The sequence below is a fragment of the Columba livia genome, chromosome 1, assembly GCF_036013475.1.
Source record: "Columba livia isolate bColLiv1 breed racing homer chromosome 1, bColLiv1.pat.W.v2, whole genome shotgun sequence".
NCBI lineage: Eukaryota > Metazoa > Chordata > Aves > Columbiformes > Columbidae > Columba > Columba livia.
The window spans coordinates 64,714,505-64,735,995 of record NC_088602.1 but is presented as its reverse complement, the minus strand read 5'-3'; the positions used below and the strand labels follow the sequence as shown (position 1 = coordinate 64,735,995).

The 21,491-nt window shown below is 41.1% G+C and overlaps 1 protein-coding gene across 3 annotated transcripts in view; it reads left to right on the top strand.

Moving 5' to 3' along the window:
- The window catches only part of RASA3 (RAS p21 protein activator 3), a 176,858-nt gene that overhangs the window by 98,787 nt on the left and 56,580 nt on the right, over window positions 1–21,491 (top strand). For all 3 annotated transcript variants that reach the window (XM_065059559.1, XM_065059568.1, XM_065059552.1), the window contains exons 4-5: window positions 6,265–6,359; window positions 18,945–19,021. In XM_065059559.1, coding sequence (XP_064915631.1) covers window positions 6,265–6,359; window positions 18,945–19,021 — 172 coding nt within the window. The remainder of the gene's footprint in view (window positions 1–6,264; window positions 6,360–18,944; window positions 19,022–21,491) is intronic.

The window sequence follows — 21,491 nt, the reverse complement described above, 5'->3', positions numbered from 1 at the left end:
TATTTGGAATATCACCATAGATCCATCCTCCCAGCTCACCTCTGGTTGTTATAGTTTGAGCTGGGCTTTCTGTGTTTTTTGCAGTACTCAACTTATTTCAGCACTAGCAGATGTTAAACATCCTCTGTCTGGTTTATGCCTCACTTGAACTAAGCAAAGACTGAGACTGTGAAGAAGGTGCAGCAGCGGTGGCTTCTGGTGACAGAAACTGGAAGGGGCTGGTGCTGGAGAGGATGAAGGAGATGGTTGTTCAGTGCAGGCAGCGTGCTCTCAGGGTCTTGGTGCCTGCTGTAAGGCAGTGACTGCAAGTCTAGATTTTAGGACTACTCTCCCATTGTAACTAGCCAAAGGGCTATATACCACCTTTCTCAAATGTATGGATATTTTAAGGGCCCAGATAGCAGAGAATTGATACCACAGGTGTGGTTGGGTACTTCTCTTTGTTTGTTTTATCAGGAAGCGGGGGTAGAAGTAGATGTAAGCCAGCAAGATCTTCAGGATTATGGCTAGCAAAACTACTGTAATAGAGGATAGTCCATGCAATGCTATAGCTTTCTACTTTTAAGTATAGAAGCTATGTCTTATCCACAGTCTAATTTTTTCTGTCTTGTTATCCAAGATAAATAGCACCAAGGGGAAAAATGGCTTTCGTAAGTGATATTTTTATTATATTTGGACTAGTTGTTCATAAACCAAACAAAACTGGGGTCATGAATACAGCACACCTCATTGCTCTGTGTAGGATGTACAGCTGCTGTGCTTGAAGTGTTCTGCCGTTGTCACCACTAATTCTTACCCATGGCAGCAGATGGTCGTGTAGTGCTTGGGCTTCATGGTGCACTGCACAGGAGCCAGGAGGGAGCCATTCTGCTGCTTCCAAGGCTCTGAAGCCTTATGTTTGCCCTAATTCTCATCCTTTCCAATCCTCAAGTAGGGAGATTGCTCTTTTTTTTTTTTTTTTTTCCCCCAATCTTTTTCCATGTTATGGGATGTGTGAGTGAATTTGTGCTGTTCCTGAACAAGGCAGGTATCTAGCTCTTTTTTGCGTTGCAAAGTTTCTGTACTTTTATTAGATGATAAATAACCTTTCATATAGATAACTATAGAATTCCAGGTAGTCTGGAACAGTAGTGGTGCTTCTTGGTCAGAGACTTCAAAGTGATTGAAGTTTTGTTAGGTTTTCAGAGTCTAAAAATTTGATTAAAATCGATTCTGATTTACCTTTAGTCTTTCCACCATCACCAGTGACTCTCCTTGTGTGCCTTCATATTGGCTATTTTAAATTATTTCACTGATATAGTATGTCTGTGCACTTAATATACTAGCTTGAAGCAACTTCTGAACTAGCCTCTCTGTCCTTTTACTGCCTAATATTGTAGCACATAGGAGGCAAAGTAGTCTTTGCTCAGAGCTGAGAGAAGACGGAATTAATTAGGCATTTGGGGCCTTAGTTTAGCATGTGACTCAGACCTAACCATCTGCTATAAATCAGCTATACTGCAGTCAGTGTTAATGGAGGGTGTTGTATTAAAAAATATTACATTATATTGCTTCAGCTCATTTGGCGGCGATATGCAAAGTTCTGTGGTTTTCACTGTGCAGTATTCCAAGATAAAGGTAACTTAAAGAGAAGATAGAAGAGCTCCTGAAATGCTCTGTTTATAGGGTTCTGTAAAATAACTGCTCAGTCATTTTTCAGGTAGAGCCTATTGCTCTTTTAAAATCACATACTCCTGTCCTATTACTGTCTCGACTTCTTTTCCGGTAAAGGAATGTATCTTCTACAAATCTAGCATCTGACATAAATATTCACATATCTTAGCTGTGAGGTAAACACTCTGCAAACTGGCAAATGAGTATTAAAAGGTGAGATATAATCCATAAACTAGTGCCTAATCCTTTTTGTCACCAACAGGTAATCCAGACTGAAAGTAGTTGTGACTGGAGGGAGAATGCTTGTGCCAAAGCATCAACTCTGTTAGTCTTTGTATGGAAATGTTAGACCCTGTATTAACAAGCCCAGGCATGTCTGGGGCCAAGCTAATGGGCTGCAGTGACTTGTTGGGGAAGAGCTTTTGAAACTCCAGTGAGGGATGAGGTTCGGGCACTGAGGGTGTGGTGCTGCCACACACACACTTTGCCAAGGGATGTAGCCAGAAATCCCTGCCCATCTCTGTTGCATATTTCTGCCTCTGTGCCCAAACTACTGACCTTCTGCTATCTCCGATCTTCCAGCTGTGTTAATGTGACTCTCGAGTGGGGAAGCTGTAAAACAGGTCAGTTGAAATGAACTGTGTGTTAAAAATGCCAACAAAACCCACACGTGACCTCCTGAAACTTATTTTCCTCCCTTCTCCTCTCCCAGAATGTTTATTTTCATTGTTTGGTGGTTTTAGTTTGGATAGGCTTCCTCAACAGTTTGAGAACAGCATGCCGTAGGGACAGGGGTGCATGGGTGGGGAACGTAGGAGGCTTTTAAATCAGTTTGCACCAGAAATCAAAAAGTGGAATTTGCCCTCTTAGGACCATTCAGGCCCTAGGTAGAACTTCATTCATATGTGAGCTGGCTGCATGTTTGAAATAATAGGTTATTGGTAGATTGTTTTTTCCCTAAAGGAGAGATTCATGGAAGGGGTCAGGTGTGGCATGTCACATCCTTGTTTTGAACCCAGGGCTTAGGATTTAAATGTGCCAGTGGAGATTTGTCCAGTCTGAACTAGGGAGGCACAGGGAAATTCCTGCCTAAATGGGTGAAAAACATGCAGGAGTGTGTGGGGTTTTCCTACCCTCCCCTAACCTGAGGTTGGGAAATAAATCAGTTCAGATGGGAAGAATGCTTTTACCTTATTGTTGCTGATGTTATTGCTGAGCATCTAACTCTTAAAAATGTAACTTAACTAAATACTGTAATTACACCTTACACGGTTCAGCATGTTCTGCTGTTTCCTGCCTCCTCCTCTGCAGTGTCTAAAAGCTTAAACAGACCCAAACTCTGCAGCCCGGGGCGGCTCTGAGGAAACCAGCAGGAGTGGCTGTGTGCCTCAGGTGCAGCTTTTGGAGTCACTCCTACTGCCTGGCAGCCACCCAGGTCTTGAGAAAGAGCACAGGACGATTGGCTCAGGTTTGGGAGTGTGTGCTGAAGAATCACAAAGAGGAAAACGTCCTGTAAATAAGCAGTGGGAAACCTTTCTGACCCCTTGTGTTAGGTTTATCTTCAAGGAGAATTGTAGGTCATTATTGTTTAGTGTCAGGTCAAATGGCAGGTGCCAACAGCTTGTGATTATTGGCATAGATTTAAGCTAGTTCTGGTGAGGCTAGAAGTTGTTTGAGCCAGGTCAGAGGTGGGTCAGCTGGTGGCAGAGCACTGCCTGTATAGAGGGGGGCAGGACCTGACCCTGCCCAGCACCTGCACTCTGCCTTACCTGGGCCTGGGGAGGAGGAGGAGTGTAGGCTCGGTGAGCATATGGACGTGGCCCATGCAGTTGAAGAGGTATAAATAGAAATTGTGCAGGGTACTCCTGTGCACAGAGAATTGTTTAATAGGGCAGATCAAACAATCTGCCTATCAGTAATATACCTTTGTATATGTTTAGACTAGCCAAAGCGTAGGCCATTTTATTACTCTCTCTTCCTCCCCCCCCCCAATTTTTTTTCCCTAGTAGATTTTTCTCCTTTGTAGATCCATTTGGTATGCAGTGAAAAACTCTGGATTCCAGCCAACACAGTCAATAAGTTTCACTCATTAATAAGACTTGCTTGTGTGCAGAGCAAACAGTGCTGTTCAAACAGTTTCCTAATCAAAACAATTGTACCACTATGTTAACCCTCGTGGAGCTGGAGGCACGCACCGTTGCCTCCAAACACCTTGTGTTGAAATTCTGCGCTGACTGTGCAGTCAGACCAGCCTGGGTTATCTTGCCATCCTTGATGTCAAGAGCAGTGGAACCCCATGCTGAAAGCGGGGATGCTGATAACACCATTTGTGCTTGTTTGATGTTGTTGAAATAGTCCTTCGGTTTCTGCAAGGACATTCCCTGCATGGGAGGTGACTGTGAGTGAGACTGATTGAAAGATATGGGTGATGGTGTTTGGGAAGTGCATGCTACGCTGCAGCTGCAGCCGGTTGGAGGATTTCGTCAAGAGATTAAAGGGTACAGTGAGGATAGCGAGCAGTGAAAGTAAACAATTTCAAGTGAGGTCCAAAGCAATTATTGGAAGGTCATGTGTTTAAATATCTTCCTCTCTCAAAGTGTTTTAGAGAAGCTAGGTTGCCCACAAACTGCTGTGGCTGGAGAGTAGAAGCTTTGAAAATACACAGCCATCATTGCAGAGATTCCCAGCAGCATAATTTAGTCTCTCTCTTCAGTGCAGTTCTACTGTCTTATTTTTTCTTTCTGCCATATTATTTTGTAAGTTTGTGTAATTACTGCTTTTCTAAGAAACTTCAAGTTGCTTGCTCTGCACATCTAATAAAGAGCCTCGTAATGAATCTGCCTCATTAATCTTTTTAGTGATTACCAGATCCATGTCCTGGCAACTATTAAAGGACAAGCAGGGGGGAGGAGAGCACTGAGGGCAGAATGAGCAAAACTTGGGAGTAATGGGTCAGCAGGTCTGTGGAAGCCAGAGCAGAAGCTCTGGTGGATACTGTGGAGGGCAGCTATGGAAGGATGGCTGAGTAGTTTAGAAACTGGGACTGGAAATCTGGAAACTGTCACCAGAAGCAGCCCAAGGGTGACAGAAGAATGCAGCAGCAGCTTCAGCAGTGTAAACGGAGCAGCCCAGCAAACAGGAGGGCTGGGTGGAGCTACCCAACAGCAGCTAAGGGAAAAGGCCAACATTTGAGGTAAAACTGGGGTGCAATAACTTACTTACTGGCTTTCATAAGCTTTTAGATTTCAGAAGGGAGAATGCTTTGTGTTTGCCATTTTCGTATAGATTTTTTTTGGGGGGGGTGTGGGGGGGGTGGAAATGTGTTGTATTAATACTTGCTGGGGTAATGTATAACTGACCTCTGGCCAAACTGCATGGGTTTGGGAAGCCTTTGGAAATCTTTCTCTTTAAGATTGTGTCCATTGGTGTATTTCATCTAGCAGGATTTGGTTAAAGAAAGTCTGTGTTTCTGTAGCAAAGCAGTGGTTGCAAACTGTATGTTAGCAACTTGGTCCAGCAAAAGAGCTCTGCTACCAAACACATTGCCAAAAAATAGCTTTCTTGAGCCTTATGAATGTCTCTGTCCTGGATTCTTTCATTTTGAACATGCTGCTTTGCTCAGTGCCTGGGGAACCACCCAGCCCAAAGCTGCTTTTTGAGGATCACATGCTCTTCAGACATGCCATGCTCTGCTCTGTATATACAAAGAAAGACACTTGGAAAAAGTTTCATTGCCCCTCAGAGTGCTTTACATAATGCCTGAGAGAGACTGGGCAAGATAGAAGTTTCAGCTTTGTGTATATATTAGCCCTTAGTATGCAAGTACATTAGTTCACAGCATGGAACTGACTGCTGCTGCCCTAACTACCAAGACAGCTAATTTGGTAGGAATAAGAGGGGGTTAAAAAGGTGAGGGGAAAAAGCTCTACTGTGGTGGGGTTTGGTGGTGTGGTGTGGGGTTTTTTTTGTTAGTTTTGTTTTTGTTCCCTCTTTTCCTCTGTACAGTCAGGGGTAGTACTTGCGTGGCTCTGGGTTGCAGAAGGCAAACTCTAAGATTTGAGTGCTTAGGTCAACAGGGCCTCAAATGCATATCTGGGAATCTGCTGTGACTTGACATCTGTAGTTGCTGCCCTTCTCCTGCAAAAACATATAGTGAAAAGCCTTATTCTAAAATATTGTTAACAATAACCCCATGCATGGAACTTTCTTTTGGGCTTGTTACAGACATCTGCCTCAAAAATCTCACTCCAACAGTTTACGGGCTTTTCCTCCCACAAGTTTAATTGTCATGTCAAAGAAGTAATTATGATATTTTTAATATAAGCATACTTACAAGCTTAGCCACAGAGCCCAGTGCTTCAGTCTGTTAGGTGAGTATGATGATAGGAATTTTGAAATCTTTCACAATATGAAGTGGAAAAAGCTGCTCATCAGAAAGTATTAGGTATTGTGTAAAGAAGTATGTGCTGAAGAAATCCTTCCTTGCTCTGAATCCTTTCTTGAATAGAACAGTACTTAATTCATTGTTTTAAAACTTCTTTTTGATGGAAATATACTTTGGAGGAGCTGTAGCATGTCTTAAACTGTGCTTCTGGTTTGTTTTATTTCCAGGAAAGGTAGCTATACAGAAAGAAGATCTGCAGAAGTATCATAACAGAGACACTTGGTTTCAACTGCAGCATGTTGATGCGGATTCAGAAGTACAGGTGAGATTATCTTGGCAAAGGGGTATTTTTAACAGTGCCATGGTAGCTTTACGGGTTCCATGACTCTAGGACAGATGTGTTGCTTCCCTACAAAAAGGAAGCATTGCTCATTAGTATGGTTTGGGTTTCAGTGATATTATATTTGCAATTTGTGTGTATGGTGAACTATGAGTGTGCATAAATCGGTGGGGCCAGGGTTCTACTTACAGAAATAATTAAAACTATGTGAACTACCGGGGTCACTGATACAAGTTGGAGTGTAGTTATTTCATGTATTAAATCACTTCATAAACCCTATAAATAACTGTTGGTTCCTCAGGGAGCAGAGCCAGCTTGCAAATAGTATCTGCAGGTACTGTTTTAAATAATTATGTAGGCAGGTTGTCACAGGAATGCCAACAAGTACACCTCAGACAAAAAAACACCCGAACAACTGTTCCTTTCCAGATTTCTAGGCCCTGCTCCAAACCATGGGAATGCTGATAATTCTATCACTTCAGCTCCATCTAAGGTGTAGTACTTTGCAGGTTTTGGTACACAGTGAGACTCCTCTTTTTTTTGTACTTCCCCTCTGTTGAAACAGATTCTGTTTTCTGTTACAAGATTGGGTCTTGTGAAAATGGCCACTATAACTAAGGAAGAAATTAAAATGATGTAGCAGGATATCAAGTCAACATAAATCAGTTACTTTTTTTTTTCCCTGTGAGTATATACTACAGGGCACTTTTGAACCACAGTATTTGCTTAGGAGGCCACAGACATGAATGTCTGACTTGTGCAACAGTTTCTAGTAGATGAAGGGGAAATGCTGCTTAGATATCGCTGTATGGTGGAGTTGAACAGAATGCCTTTGCTTTTCAGACTGTGCAGGTCTGCACATTCCAGGTCAGAAAATGATGTTTACGATGCACGCTCATTCCCCAGGTAGTGTGGTTGTGTGTAGTGAAGCATATGTGAAAATACACTCAAGATTAAGTTTTCTGTATATTTGGAGAGACGAATAATACACTATTGCGCATGTGATGCAAAGAAAGCCTCATGACAGCCTGTTCAGTCTGTGATGTTCTCTTGTAAAATATTGATCCTTTTTAATGCTACATTTCAATACTAATGCTGATGGAAGGGCGTTTAACAGACTTTTAACTTTGAGGTCTATTCTGTTTACCCTGGCCTTCCTTTTGTCTTACACCAGAGCCTCTTATGACAGTGACTTTAAAACAATAGATATAGTGTTTATTTCCTGCAGGATATGAGAAATTTCCCTTTGTAATTTATCACTTGAAGAAAGCCAGTATTTGGATAAGCTGCTGCATTGTTTATTTTGTTACAATACTTACACAGAGTGAGCTTCTGGAAGCTATTTAGACCAGGGTGCTTTCTAGCACAACACTGATAATGTAAGCTGTGAACCTGTAACAGGGAGGTTTGCAGGACAGCTCCAGCTTTTGGAGAGGTGAGCAGCATAGATTTGCTGGGCAACACATTCTCTGTCTGTAATTGTTTGTACGGTTTTATCACTTCCACTGTTTGTATCTTCACAAGAGCCCAACTGTGAAGAGCTTGTTTCTGCACTCCATGATAAGCAACTATTCCAACCAGTGTAAATATCAACAGCGCTCTGATTTTATACATTTACTTAGTTTTTCCATAGTTATGTTAAGGAGTCTGCAAGGAGGCTTTGTTTTCCATAATAGTGGCAACAGATTAGTAAATGTTTTTAACGAATGCTTATGCAAATGAAGTAGTATTTTTGCGTTTGCATTTTTTTACATGTGTGGTATCTCAGTTGTATCTTTTTCTAAGCACTTTTTCAATTATAACAGAAAAAAGAATATTTGTGTTAATTATAAGTGTTTATGCAATGTTACTCAGTTTTTCAATTTTAAGGAAAATAATTTAAGAAATTTTAAGTATAACATTTGCAGAGAATCATGCAAATACTAGTAGTCCAAAAGCAATTTTAATGTGCCAGCTATCAGTTTTATCATTCCAGGAGTTGTCCGCATTCGCCACACAATCTAGTGGATTAAACATTGAACTGCGTGCCAGGGAACTCCTGCATCTTACTTCTGGTTTTCAGTCAGTGGCCTTAATACAATTTTCCATGTTGTAGAGCACTTCATGGCTATTTAGTTACGCATCACAGCACCATATTGAGGTGAGCTGATGTTGCTCCCACACTTTGAATGTAGTGAGAATAAGTGTCAGAAACCATGTGACATGCTGGAGGTCATACAAGTCACAGTGAGAAATTAAACAAACAAACAAAACCCCCCAAACCAACCAAACAGTATCAAAGAAAACAGGTTTCTAATTCTTTCTAATTCATTTGGCCGTGATATTAATGGAACTGGGTGACAGTGATAAGCCCATATAGGACTTCTATGTGTGCAGAGTCTGAAAACATCCAGGCTTTAAGCAGACCAATCGGAACAGTCAGAAATGGAAAACCAGCTTAAAATCAATGGATTGTTGAAGTGTTGGTGATCTTGGGTGCCGTGGTTTTCAGATGCCCAGTTCTGGGACACATTTGGCCTCATTTTTCAGAACAGGAGTACTGATTTGAAATTACAAATAATAATGTTTTTGATTTAAGAACTGGTATTTTGAGCTGTTTATTTGAAGTTTAATGAGTAGAATTTAAAATTTTGTTCTTGACATGGTTTGGACCTTAGTTGTGTATGAGCTCCAGAAATGGTATAAATTTTCAAATGGCAATAGTATTATCAGTCTTCATACATAGATACGGAATAGTATGTGATGCGGAGATTTTTTTTTTTTTTGCAGGTGCAAGATACTACAACAAATAGAATTCTAGTGTTAATGGAATTTGAGAGGATTTCTTACTATTTTTGTGCTGTTTTCTCAAATTTTATTCAGAAGCTGTAACTCTTAAGTATTCTGATGCTGTACGAAATAGATACGCTTTATATATTTAAAAAAAAAAGATGTTGTATAACTCCATCAGACATAATTGCCAAGGTGTTTATCTTGAGACTTTGCATTCAGTTTTATGATTTTCCAATATTGCTAATTCTTACTGTCTTATGTTTAGTATTGTCAGGAGTGCAAGGTGACTTGATAAAGTTTATGGCAGATGAGGATGTTACTGACAGCAGAACTAGTTGTCAGCCTACACAGATACAAGCGTTATTGTCAGATGCTATAATGCCACAGCCATTTGTTGTTTGACAGTAAGACATACCAGGGTCCAGCATGATTACTTATCTTGAAGAAAAATGAAGGACATTGTCCGTCTCAGTGGAGTGCTGCTAAGAGGACTGTGGTCTCACCACGGCTGCTGTTGTTGGTCTGGTGCGGAGTCGCACACTAAATGGTACAGGTGCTGTGCAGCTGCTCAGCCCACAGATGCAGATTGGGCATTACCCACCTACATGCCCTTTGTGGCTTTGGTTCATCATTTGATCTGACAAGCTGGTTCAGATAATCAGCATAATCAGCTGCACCTGAATTTCCCATCAACCGAGTTGAGTGGGTAACTGTAGCCGTCAGAACACAGCACTGTGGTGTTCTGCAAGGGGCTGTAATTGCCCTTTGGGGCTGACAGACTTTTATTTTGTTGGTAAATCAATGCCCTCACATCTTACTGGCTGGTTTTACTTTGCTAGTTTGAAAACAACATATTGCATAGTCTGCTGTGATCCTGTTGCTGTATAACCTGAATGCGGTTCAGATATAGCCTGAGTGATGAAACAGTTGTGCTTATAAGTGGTTAAGTTTGAGCTGCTCTGTGGAAAGCAAATTTTGAAACTCCAGCAAAACTGTGTTCGTGTTTGGCATACAAATATGAAATGACATGATTTCTGAATATTTCCTTTTTAAATATACTAAACCGTGTTAAATGCTATCAGGAAGATTTATTATATAGAATGCAGAATGAAACTTGACAGCAGCTGTTAAGTGCATAATTCATGGCTTAACTTTCCAGCCTGGAAAACTTGTTCCGAAAGTATGAAGCTGTAACCAGGTGGGTTTATGCAGATTTAGCTGAAAGAATTTTAAGTTCCCATCTTCTGATGGAGCCTGCCTGCTCCTCAGTGGGACAGTACCATGCCCAGAGCTAAACACCCAGTGTCTAACAGGACAAGCACTGAAATATTTTGGTTGGAAGTAAAGTGGGGAATTGAGCATTCCTGAAAATGGTTTAACTTTCGCATTGAAATAGACAATGAACAATGAGGCAGCCTCAGCTGGAGGGGAGGGACCAGCAACAGAAGGCACAACTTTTTAAGCTGTTTGAAGTCAGTAAAAACATGATGTTGCACACTTACATGTCTCTCTTCTACTAGTCATTTGTCTTTCAAGATCTCCTATATTCTCCTTCTCGTGCTTTTTGAGGACTGGAAGCAAAAACTGCCGTGCTATTGTGTGCACGTCTCTCTTGATCATTAATGTTTGCCTTTTCTTCACATGCAGAAGTTTACCCAACAGTAACTGATTCAGATATTTGCCTGGGGCTGTAGATGACAGATGCTCTCAATGGTCCATGTGTTCTCAGTGGAATTTAAGTCTCAGTGCACATGCAATCTTTAGAAAGCCTTTCCTGTTTTTGAGTAGTTTTCCTCTTCATTTTTTTCACGGTAACTTCAGCCCTGCATTGTTCAAGTCTGTGTTGTGAAGATTGAACTTTGCAACCCAAATACCCTTTGTGTGCATGTAATCAGTGGAGCAATTAAAGAGCCAGAGACATTCTGATTAATATCAAAACACACCAGCATACTCCAAACCATGTATTCTGTATATGTCAAAGCAGGGGAGAAATGCAGTGAGTTAGATCATTCTGATGTGTTTTCCTGTGCAGGCTCTTGCTTTAAAAGTTCCTCTTTTCAAGAGTGCTTTGAGTTACTTCCTCCACAGCACTGACAAATGTGAAATGGTCACGTTCTCTTATAGCTGAGTTCTCAGTATTAAATGACAGAGTGCTTTTCCAAAGCGAGTCGTGCTCAAGGTCTTATGTAAAACTCGTCATTGAGGGCGAAAAAATCTGCCATAAAAACTTGAAAATTGCTCATTTCCCTTTCCTCCTCCTAAGAACTTTGAAGTGTCTGAAACATATCTATTTGGCTATCAGGTTAAGAAGAAAAAAAAAGTGTATAAAGGACAGATAACCGTCACTGAGGAAACAAATTGTGTCCCATTTTAACCTTTTGTACCTACAACTTTGTGCAAAAGATTTAGTGATATTTAGATGTACTTTCTTCAGACAACTAGAGCCCTTCCTCCTCCTCCACCACATTAGCATTTCACCCACACAAGCCTTTGACTATTGTTGATTAAACATGCCCATTCGTGAGTATGGACTGATATGAGTGTCAGGTGGTGGATTATGCATCACTAGTGGGAAACATGACTTACAGATATGTTTGGAGAGTACACCTAAAATCCTTCTGTTGTGCTGGAAGTCACTACTGGCTCTGAAATGCTGCCTGTATATCAGCTAGAAAAATGTATCCAGGCCACGCTGTGCTTCTTAGGAAAGCACTTCCCCTTTGCCAGCACCTTCCTATTGAATGCAGAATGTGTATCCCAAGCGTCGGGCTTCGTGAATGAAATCGTGGCCTTGCCAGAGTGGGAGTTTTGCCACGGCTTCAGCAGAGCCAAGATTTCACCGCAAGCTTTTGAATTAGCTCTTCTCCATTCAGTCCTGTGTGACAGATCTGCAGAGGAAGCTGGAAATGTGTTATTTTCTTTCATCCTACCTTCATAATACTGTGAAGTTGCCACCTCTCTCCCATATCTGCCTGCTTACTGTTCTGTATAAATCAATGCCTTTTATATATGTAGAGCAAATTGTGTTGAACTGGAATGGTTCTGATGCTAATTGTTACTTATCTTCCAATCTATATTCTTAAGAAAAACTATGTTGAGCAAATTGTCTTGAGGAGCAGATGTATAGAGCTGTTTCAGTCCAGTGACTGACAGAATTATCTACTCAGTTAAACAGTTAAGAGCATTACATACCCATTGTCCAACACTGACATTAACTATCTTTGTGTAGGCATTTAGATGCTTCTAGCATGAAGATAAGTCACTGATGCATTTAGTATCACCTACTGTAAGCACGGGTGTATGCAAATTGTAAAAAGAATCACCTGCTTCCAGGTTTGGTATCAGCTTTCCACCACATACAGGAAATATATGGGTGTTACCCTCTGTTCTATGAACAGCGGCTTTCAGGTTTCTCTCTTGGAGTTGTTTTGAAAAGAGATGAAATCTCTGCTTTGATAGGGTGGAAAGATTCTCAAAGCTATAAGCCTACCAGCAAAGTTATTTCAGAGAACTGAATAATGTGTCAACAATGGTAAATAATGTTTGTAATAAACAAAAAGACCAGTTATTGACCAGATCCGGCTTTGTGGCAAGACTTCCCCCCTGTGTGAATATAAGAGCAGTGTATTCAGGCTTATCAGTGCAAAGGGATAAGACAGTCTATCCGGTTTGGTCTGTTACTTTTAAAAAGCCCAGTTGATAACAGGGCATGTGGTAAGGACCACCTACTTCTGAATAACAAATTTATATTTCAAAATAACATACCTGGATTCTGTATCTGTAGAACACATGAAAGCCAGGCTTTTATTTACACTGACTACATATTGTATTGCATCAAAGTATTTGAGAGGAAAACATGACAAATTATAGGGCTTTTGACTGTATGGAGGCATTCTTCCTTTAGACAAACAGGAAGGCTGACATTGTGCTGTTTGAAGATGTTTGTCAGTTACCGAGCCACTCCAACACACTTGCACATATGGAGGCCAAGGAGACAATCAGTTCTGCTTTGCCTGGCATTTCTGAATCCATGCAGTGTCATTAAAGCTGTTGCACTCTCCTCAGTGATAGAGTGGATGTTGTTCCAGATTCTCATGTACTGCACTGTTGTCCAGCAGGCAGCCTGCGGTCTGGAGCCTGATTCTTAGACCTTTCCCAGCCGCCTGCTGCCCTCTGCTAAAGGAAGGAGCGGCTCTTACAGTGGCAAATGCAGACAGCAGACCAACTCTTCCTCCTGCTATCGACCCTGCTGTTAGTCTGTGAGCTTGTGCATGGCTGCTGATAATACTGCAGGGTGAGATTTACCTGAAGTGGTAGCTGCACCCTTGGTCTTATCTCTCCCACTCCCTCATGGGCAGTGAGCCCTTAGAGTTTGGGTCAGGCTTTTTTGTTTGCTTTTAAGCAAGAAAAGTGACATCTCGAAGTTGCCCAAGAGGGTTTCAAAGTAGAAATTTGCTATATCCTGAAGTGAAGTTTGGAAAGTCAGAGAAAGCAACAGCATAGGTTATCCCATACTTTGGAATGGTCTGTGCACAGCACTGAGTTCTTCCAGGGCTCCTTTCTCCAGACAACTTGCAGCAAGGGAAAATAAAAAACATATCAGGGGTATCACAGTCCTAAATATGAGATGCCAAACAATAAGGAGCTGGCATTAGTCATGGGCTGTGGTTCATGACACCTGCTTAGCTTAGTCTTCTACAACTTGTCCCTGTTACATCTCCTTCCTCCTCCATCTCCAAGAGCTGAGGTGAGGCTTCCTACAGTCACTCTGTACCAGCCGGAGGAGGAGTAAAGAGCCAAAAGCTGGTCCTGATCCCTCTTACCAAGCTCCTGAGCAATGAGCAGAGTTGAGGTGAGCTGCAGACCTGATGAGGTGGGGGAACTGTGCTGGGATAAGGTTCCCCATGTGGAATAAATGTTTGGAAAACTTCCATGCAGACACACTCCCACTTTGGAGGGGAAAGTCCACTGGCCAAACTGAGTAGGCTAGTGAGAAGTAGAATGGTGGTTGACCACAAACCTCTTGTCCAGCAGGTTTAATAGTAGATAAATAACTTTTCTAGGAGTCTTCTGTGATATCATCTATTGTTCTTTTGTAGAAGAGGGAATTATAGTGTTGCATGAACCCTGTATATGAAGAAAATTGACTTGATATTTAATATTCAAGCAAGCAGATAGTATATTTTGGACAGTTTTTTTTAAAAATTAACATGAAGACTTATTTTTCTTTGTTTTTTAAAAGTGAAAGATTTCTAAAAACTGTTTCGCAGTAACAAAATAATGGTGATCTGGTTGATACTTCCTTAAAGATATGATATAAGTTACTTGGGTAGATATGGCTCCTGCCTTTTGAACTTAGACTGTCAGTCTTTTGGGCATTTACTATAGCCTTAGAACACAGAAGTTCCTAGTGTTTCTTGCTGTTTTTTTTGGTAACTCTTTTTCCCTGAAAAACCAGACTGCTTGTGTTTGGAGTTGGATCAGATGTTGCATCTGAACGGACACGCAGTCGCTGCATCACATGGTGTGTGTCAGGTTCCAGGCCAAAACACGTGCACGTAACTGCACTGGGAGATGGCTTTGCAAACACCGCTGTTAAGTAAGGCCCACCGCTTGCTCAAGATGCTGGAAGAGCCTCACGCCAGGGTGGCGGAACTTTGTCATAGGAATAAATTTAGGGTAATCTGTGGTCATGTGTTTTCTCTTCTCCTTCAACATGCTGTGTTTAAATCACACTGCAAATTTGCAACTGCTGAGAACATGATAGAGGTAGGCAGCATTTGTATACTTTTACTTGCTTTACAACTGTCTGCTGGTGTTTGAGCCGGCAGTCACTCACAGCTGCATTCCTCAAGGAGAAATGAGGTGGTTGGATGCTGGCTTTTCGTGTGCCTATAAAAACAGGACCTTGATTCTTTTCTTTGCAAGCTTAAGATCCATTTCAGTTTGTTTTTCAGATAACTATGTGTGTAGTTCTTCCTGATACCTGTTAGCATTACGAGAATATTAACAAGACTGGAACTTGATTCCATTATTTTTTAGTAAAAGTGATATTTAACAAGCGTAGTATAGTTTCTTTTCCTCAGTAAGACCTTTTAAAAGTTTTTTTTTTATTACTGGTTTCCTTTTGAATACTGTCTCCTTCCCTACAAGAAATTCAATCTACTGATGGCTTCTTTAACCAAGAACTGAACAATGGCAACCGTCTGGCCCCATTATGTGGTGTTAGATGTGATTAGGAAGGACATACGACCTATGAACCCACTCATCCATATCAGCTGGAGTTTGTGAAAAAAGGAAGCGTTCAGCAGTGGAGTTGGCACACCTTCAGCTTGTTCCTTGAAAAGGTCCTCCCCTTCCAAATGTGAAGGGTATGCTAATGAGCATAGCTGCTTCTAGGAACATCCTGAAGTGTTTTGTGTGGTTTTTTTCATTTTGTTTTTAGTAATTAATGTTTTCTGCTTCAAAATTGTCAAGCTTCCAGCTTCTTCTGAGTTTTTTTCTCTGCACTGAAGGAAGAAAACTTTATGGCTAGGACACAGGTCCGGGGCTGATCCTGGACTCGATCCCTGTCTCTGCAACGAGGATTCTGTCTGAGCAGGACCAAGAGACAGTGTCAGCTGTAATACAGGGACAACATACTTTTTATCCTGCCGCATTATCTTTCCTGCTGTAAATGTTGTCAATAACTGTGCACACTTGGTACAATTGGAGGCTCTTGTTGTTATCGCAGTAGTTCTTTTGATAATAAGAATTTCTTCGTTACAAATTCTCAGTAAATAAAGATACTGGCAACTTCCTGTTTCTGTGGTACGCTTAATCCAGTAGAGGTGATCAGTTTACCTTCTGTTGGTTACATAAACTGTTTATTTTATGATTCCGTTTCACTGTGTAGCTTTTTGTCTTCCCTTTGTAAAATGTGTTCTCTGGTATTTTGTAAACCAACTAATGGCATTGCTCAGGAGTAAATTTATTCAGGTGAATGCTGGTGTTTTGTCTAATGGTATAAGTGATTTGGGAAAAAGCATTCTGTTTATGTAGGAGTTACTTCCTGTGAATTAAGCCTGCAAGTATGTTACTGTAGCCTTATTTGAAAGCATTCATGTATTAGAGTTTTTAACTGGAAGGAAGGAGGGTTCTGGGAACGGTCATAGGGCTGCCGATCCCAGTGATCCCGTGACCTCTGTTTTGCTGTCTGAAGCTTTGAGTCACTTTTTGAGCGGCTGACCATTTTTAAATCTGAACAAGAGAAAAATGAGAGCTACAAGAAGAAATGGCTCTTGGCCCAAAGGAGGCAGCGCTACATTTTTGTACTTAATGTAGCTGGGAAATGAGTGAAATACCGCTGACTTTAAAAGGTTTTCACAGCTTAATTTCTAAACCAGGGAGCTTCCATCACAGTCTCTGTGAGATTGAGCAAATTGGCACTGCGAGTGAGTTTGCATTCAGGCTCACGTAAGCATACTGGAGCATTCTTTCTTCCTGAGAGAGGTCAGTCTCACCTTTAAGATGACCAGAAATATTTCAATAAAAACATTATTATACCTTCTTGGTATTTTCTTACAAAGGACTATTTTCTCTAGACTTCCTAAATCTCTATTCCTGTCTCTTTGATTTCTGAAAACTTGTATTACTGTCAGTTTCTCTGGTAAAGGTAACATGCAGGATATCCGTGAAGGTGGCAGCAGTGTTTTTACAGGTTCATAACAAACTTGATATCCAGAGACTTGTGGTTCAGCTCCTGTGATAAAAAGTGACCAGTGGAAGACAGAACAGTGAAGAGTAGGGGACAATGTGGTAAAACTAAAGCCAGAAAACCATACTTCTCAACTGGAGTTCTCAGCTGGTTGTGTGCTTAGCACTGTTACACATGGGTGCAATGGGCACTCAGTGGTACTGAGTCTTAAAGAGATGGGTCTAGAAGCGGCTTTACGCATTTGTGCAGATAAATTCTCTTACTCATGGGGACACGCTTCAGCTTAAAAGAAAATTACAAGTGTTGACATTTGCACATACTGACAGGTTGAAGGAGGATTCATGTCTTGCTAAAATAGACCTGAAGAATCAGGGGTCTGATAGCCAGATGCAACATGTTTGGGTCTTCCATTGTTTGATTTTATTATTTTGTTTGACATTATGCAAAAGACACCTGGCAGGAACCATCTTTGTAAACTCCCCCATACATTTTGGTCTTTCCCTGTTAAAAACGTCAGGGAGCTGCTGCCTTGCCTCCATGACGTGGGCTTTTACACAGCTTGGAGAGGTCTTTTTTTCTTGTTTTCTGGACAAACACCATTATCATCTGCCACGTGTACTTGAAAGGCCTATATTACAGCCCTTGGACAGGACAAACCACTACTGAGTCAGAATGTACAAGTAGGTGATAGAAGTTTGAGGAGTGGAGGCATGAAATGCAGGGAAGTGTGGAGCGTGGTACCAAGAAAGTGTTGTACAAGGAAGGGGAGAGAATGACTCTCGTAGTAAGAAACAGAATCTCTCATAGGCTTCTTCAGGACGAGCATTCATGCACCGACTTCAGTCTTTGTTTAGACTGCTAAATGTAAGATGACTAGGGAATGAGCTTGAACTGAACTTCTCCGTGTCTGTGGTACTTAATAGTTACTGCACTCCCTGCGCTGCTTTGGACTGTTGTCACCAGCTTTCGTCCAGACAAATCTGCTGCAGAGGGAGTAGATTTTAGCAGCGTAGGTGCAACTTGAGGCCGGGGTGTGGTCTTCACCCTACTCTGTTACACAGGATAGACATCCTCACAGAGCAGGAGGTTGCTGTAACTAGGCAGAGGAGACAGGGAAGTCTCTGGCAAGAGTTCTGGTCATGTGCAAAAAGAGGAAAGGCCAAATCTGGAAGACCTTATGAAAGGATTGGAAACAGACTTCTATATGAGTTGAGGTAAATCTGAGTCAAAGATGAAACCCATGTTAGGACTCTGACTAACTAGCAGGGTGCAATTTAGGGCCCTTTGGTAAAAAGGGTGGAGGGGAGGTGGTTATTAAGATTAATGCCTCAATTTTGGCCATGATAATTCGCACAAGATGATCAAGTAGTGCTGGCATGTCAGAATAAATCACTAACAACATGTATTTTGCATTTACCATATATACACAGTAAGAATGGTACTCAGTTTTTGCCAGTGGGAGTGGATCCTCATGTTTAGAAGTGCAGTAGAGTTAATATGGGGAATGCAGTATGTATTTGTGACTGACTTTATTTTCTTAGCATATTTGAGCATAACATTTTGGCCCAAGTCATAATAAAGTTAATGTGATGGTAAGGAGTGGAAGATTGTAATAGTAGATGCGATGAATGCTAGCAATATGGTTGAACTTTTTTTTAGTTGTCCAGTGTAGTTTTACTGATACGTGTCTCACAACTTATATTGTTTAATAATTTTTATTTTTCTAATGTTTAAAATATGTAGGTGTTCATTTATAACACTGCTATGGTATCTTTTCAATGATTGTGTTGCAGATCTTTGCTTAATATTTGAAGTACTAAATATAGATAAGGCTCCAACAATATGTCAGCTCACAGACACTCCATATCCCTCATTTAGTAAAACATACAGAGATAAGATAATGGTGAGAATTATGCACTGAAATTTAGTGAAATGGCTACTAATCTGAATTCTCTAGCAGATGAAATACCTTAGCTATACAGCTATTACTGAAGCTCCTCCTGGAATTACTTGCATTAAGTGACTTGCTTTAAGTTGGAATGGTGTGCTTGGCTATGCATAAAACTAATTTTTCATATGGTGTTTTTGGTGTGTTTCAGGGGAAGGTCCATCTCGAGCTGAGACTGAGTGAAGTCATAACAGACACTGGTGTCGTCTGCCATAAGCTTGCAACACGGTAGGATTTGAAATGTGACTGTGGAGTTATGAGAAACACACTAATTACAGATAGTGTGCAATGCTTCATTTAAAAATAATTGAAAGAATCAAAACATTGATTGGATATTGAATGCTCTTAATCAGTGATATCCTTATGAATTTCAAGGATGTGAGGGTTTTTTTTCATTTTATCTTCTCCTCTCCAAATAATCTATATAATTTTCTTCCTAATATTCTTATACGTTAATAATAAATCACTCATCCAATTTAGTCATGGCATAAATACTAAAAAGGCATCAAAGGATAATATGAGTGTCCTTCTGATTTGCATTAAGGACCATACCATCTAAGCAAGTTTGTAGAATAACTTGCCTGGTGAGGGTGTTACAGAGCTGACTTAGCAAACAAAAATCTGCCATCAGTTATTAAAGCAGCCTCAGAATCAGCTTTCCAATCTCACTCAGACAAATAGAAACCTAGAAGCTACAGGACTCTGATGGGTGGCAAGATTTTGCCTTCCTCTGGGGAGGAGTTTGGAAGGCTGTTGCTCTCTGACCACACCAAAGCCTTTCAGGTGGCCGCTTCAGGAGCACCGGCACAGCTGGGTGGCTTCTTTTAGGAGTCCACTTTGTGTTCTTTGTCTGGCAGAAGAGCTGATGAAATCAGAGTGTTGGCATCATACATTTCTTAGCTATTTGGTGATTGTGTCAATAGAAAAAAATGCTCTGTTAGGAAGGTTCTTACCAAGCCTCTTTTCAGACTAGTATTTGACATAATTTCATTACTGTCTTTGCTGAGGCTTTGTTAACAAGCTGCCGTGGCAGTCTTTACATCCAAGGTCTCTTAACAAATGCCATGAGCCATGTAATTGACCTCCATCCTTCTAGGCACACTGTTGACACAAGGATGTGCTGGGTGAATGATCTTGCATGTTTGTGCATGTATCCTCTGGCCATCCAGGCTCTACCAGCGTGCTGCAGGTAGCTATGTTTGAAATCTTTCTCTTTGCAGTCTGCTGTCATGAGGCACGGTGAATAACAGGGACAGTCTGATGAAAGTTACTGTGTGGGCTCTGAGCTTGCTGTACCTGGTTCAGAACAAAATTTTCTGTGTCAATATAGCTGTGCACCACCTGGAAAGCCCAGCCTTCTACTACTACTACCTGAGGACTCCTATCATATCACTTTCCATTGTGAAATTTGAGTATGACCAAATGATGACAATCACATGCATTCTGAGAAACTGGGGTTTAAACCTGCATCTTCCAAGTCCTAGGCTGGCATGAGAGGGGGAAATGGAAAGTGGGAAAAGGCAGTTTCTTGGCTTTCTACCCCACTGTATCTCTGCTGTGGGAGAGAGTAAATGTGTGTGGGACATACAGGGCAGTGGGCTCACCAGTAAGCTTGGACTGTCCTCAGAGTAGGCCTGGAGGAGACTGTGCTTAGAGAGGGAAAAGGAGCACAGTTGTCTTGAGTACCTCATTTTCTTTTTTTTTTAATTTGGTCTTTCTGGAAGTGTGTGATGCTTCTCCTTAGTGGTGTGATATGGCCACAAAGGCCTCTGCCTGTATCCTTCTAACCCTAATTGTGGGTCAAGACCCTGTGATGTCTGGGACTCTGCAAATGTAGGTTAACAAGAACACCTTTCCATCTTCACCATGGTCTGTTTTGAATAGTTAGGTGGTATACTGAAGGACCTTCGGAAGCGTTTACCTTTCTTTGTTTTGTTCTGAGAGAGTATGCCGTGCCACAGCCAGCTTTCTAATAAAGGTCTTGTCTTCAGTTAAATATGTCCTGGTAACATTATAGTACCAATGGATTTTTCAGGAAAATTCCTGAAATACTAGAAATAGGTGTCTGAAAAGGTCCTTCTTAACATGTAGCACATGCAGCTTCTTGCTTCATGAAAAGCAATAAGGCAATGACAACTTAACGATATGGCAGCATGCAGCACCTTTTTTTTACCTTTCTGTTCGTTTGACCAGATAGGTGTTAAATCTGTATTCTTTTTTCATCTGTATGACCTTGATTTGAAGACTATTTCATTCACTTTCTACAACGCAGAGAAAATACTTAAATTGGCTTGCGAAACATTCTGTAACCGTGATTTGCAAGGCTTTGTTTGATAAATGCCATGTACTAGGTGAAATGTGTAGAAGAATCCTGAGGTTTTACCCACTGAATCATGAAGTTCAGAGTTTATCTTGATTTAAGCCCATCCCTTGGCTCTTAGAAGCAAAACTTAAAAATCAGAGCCCAAGCAAGCTTTTGTCTGCTGAAGGCACCTTTCCCTTGTCATCTTCTTTTGCTGATCTGGATACTCTGTTGGGCTCTGGCTAGTTTTCACAGGTATTTGTTATTTGAGTGGTAAGGGAGAGTAATGCTTAGCAGCTTATATAAGAAAACTCGAAAATAACTGTTATTTCTAGAGTAAGTACTTCTATTGGTGCAGGTTTTCATGGCAGCATGTCTTATGAATAAGAAAGAAAA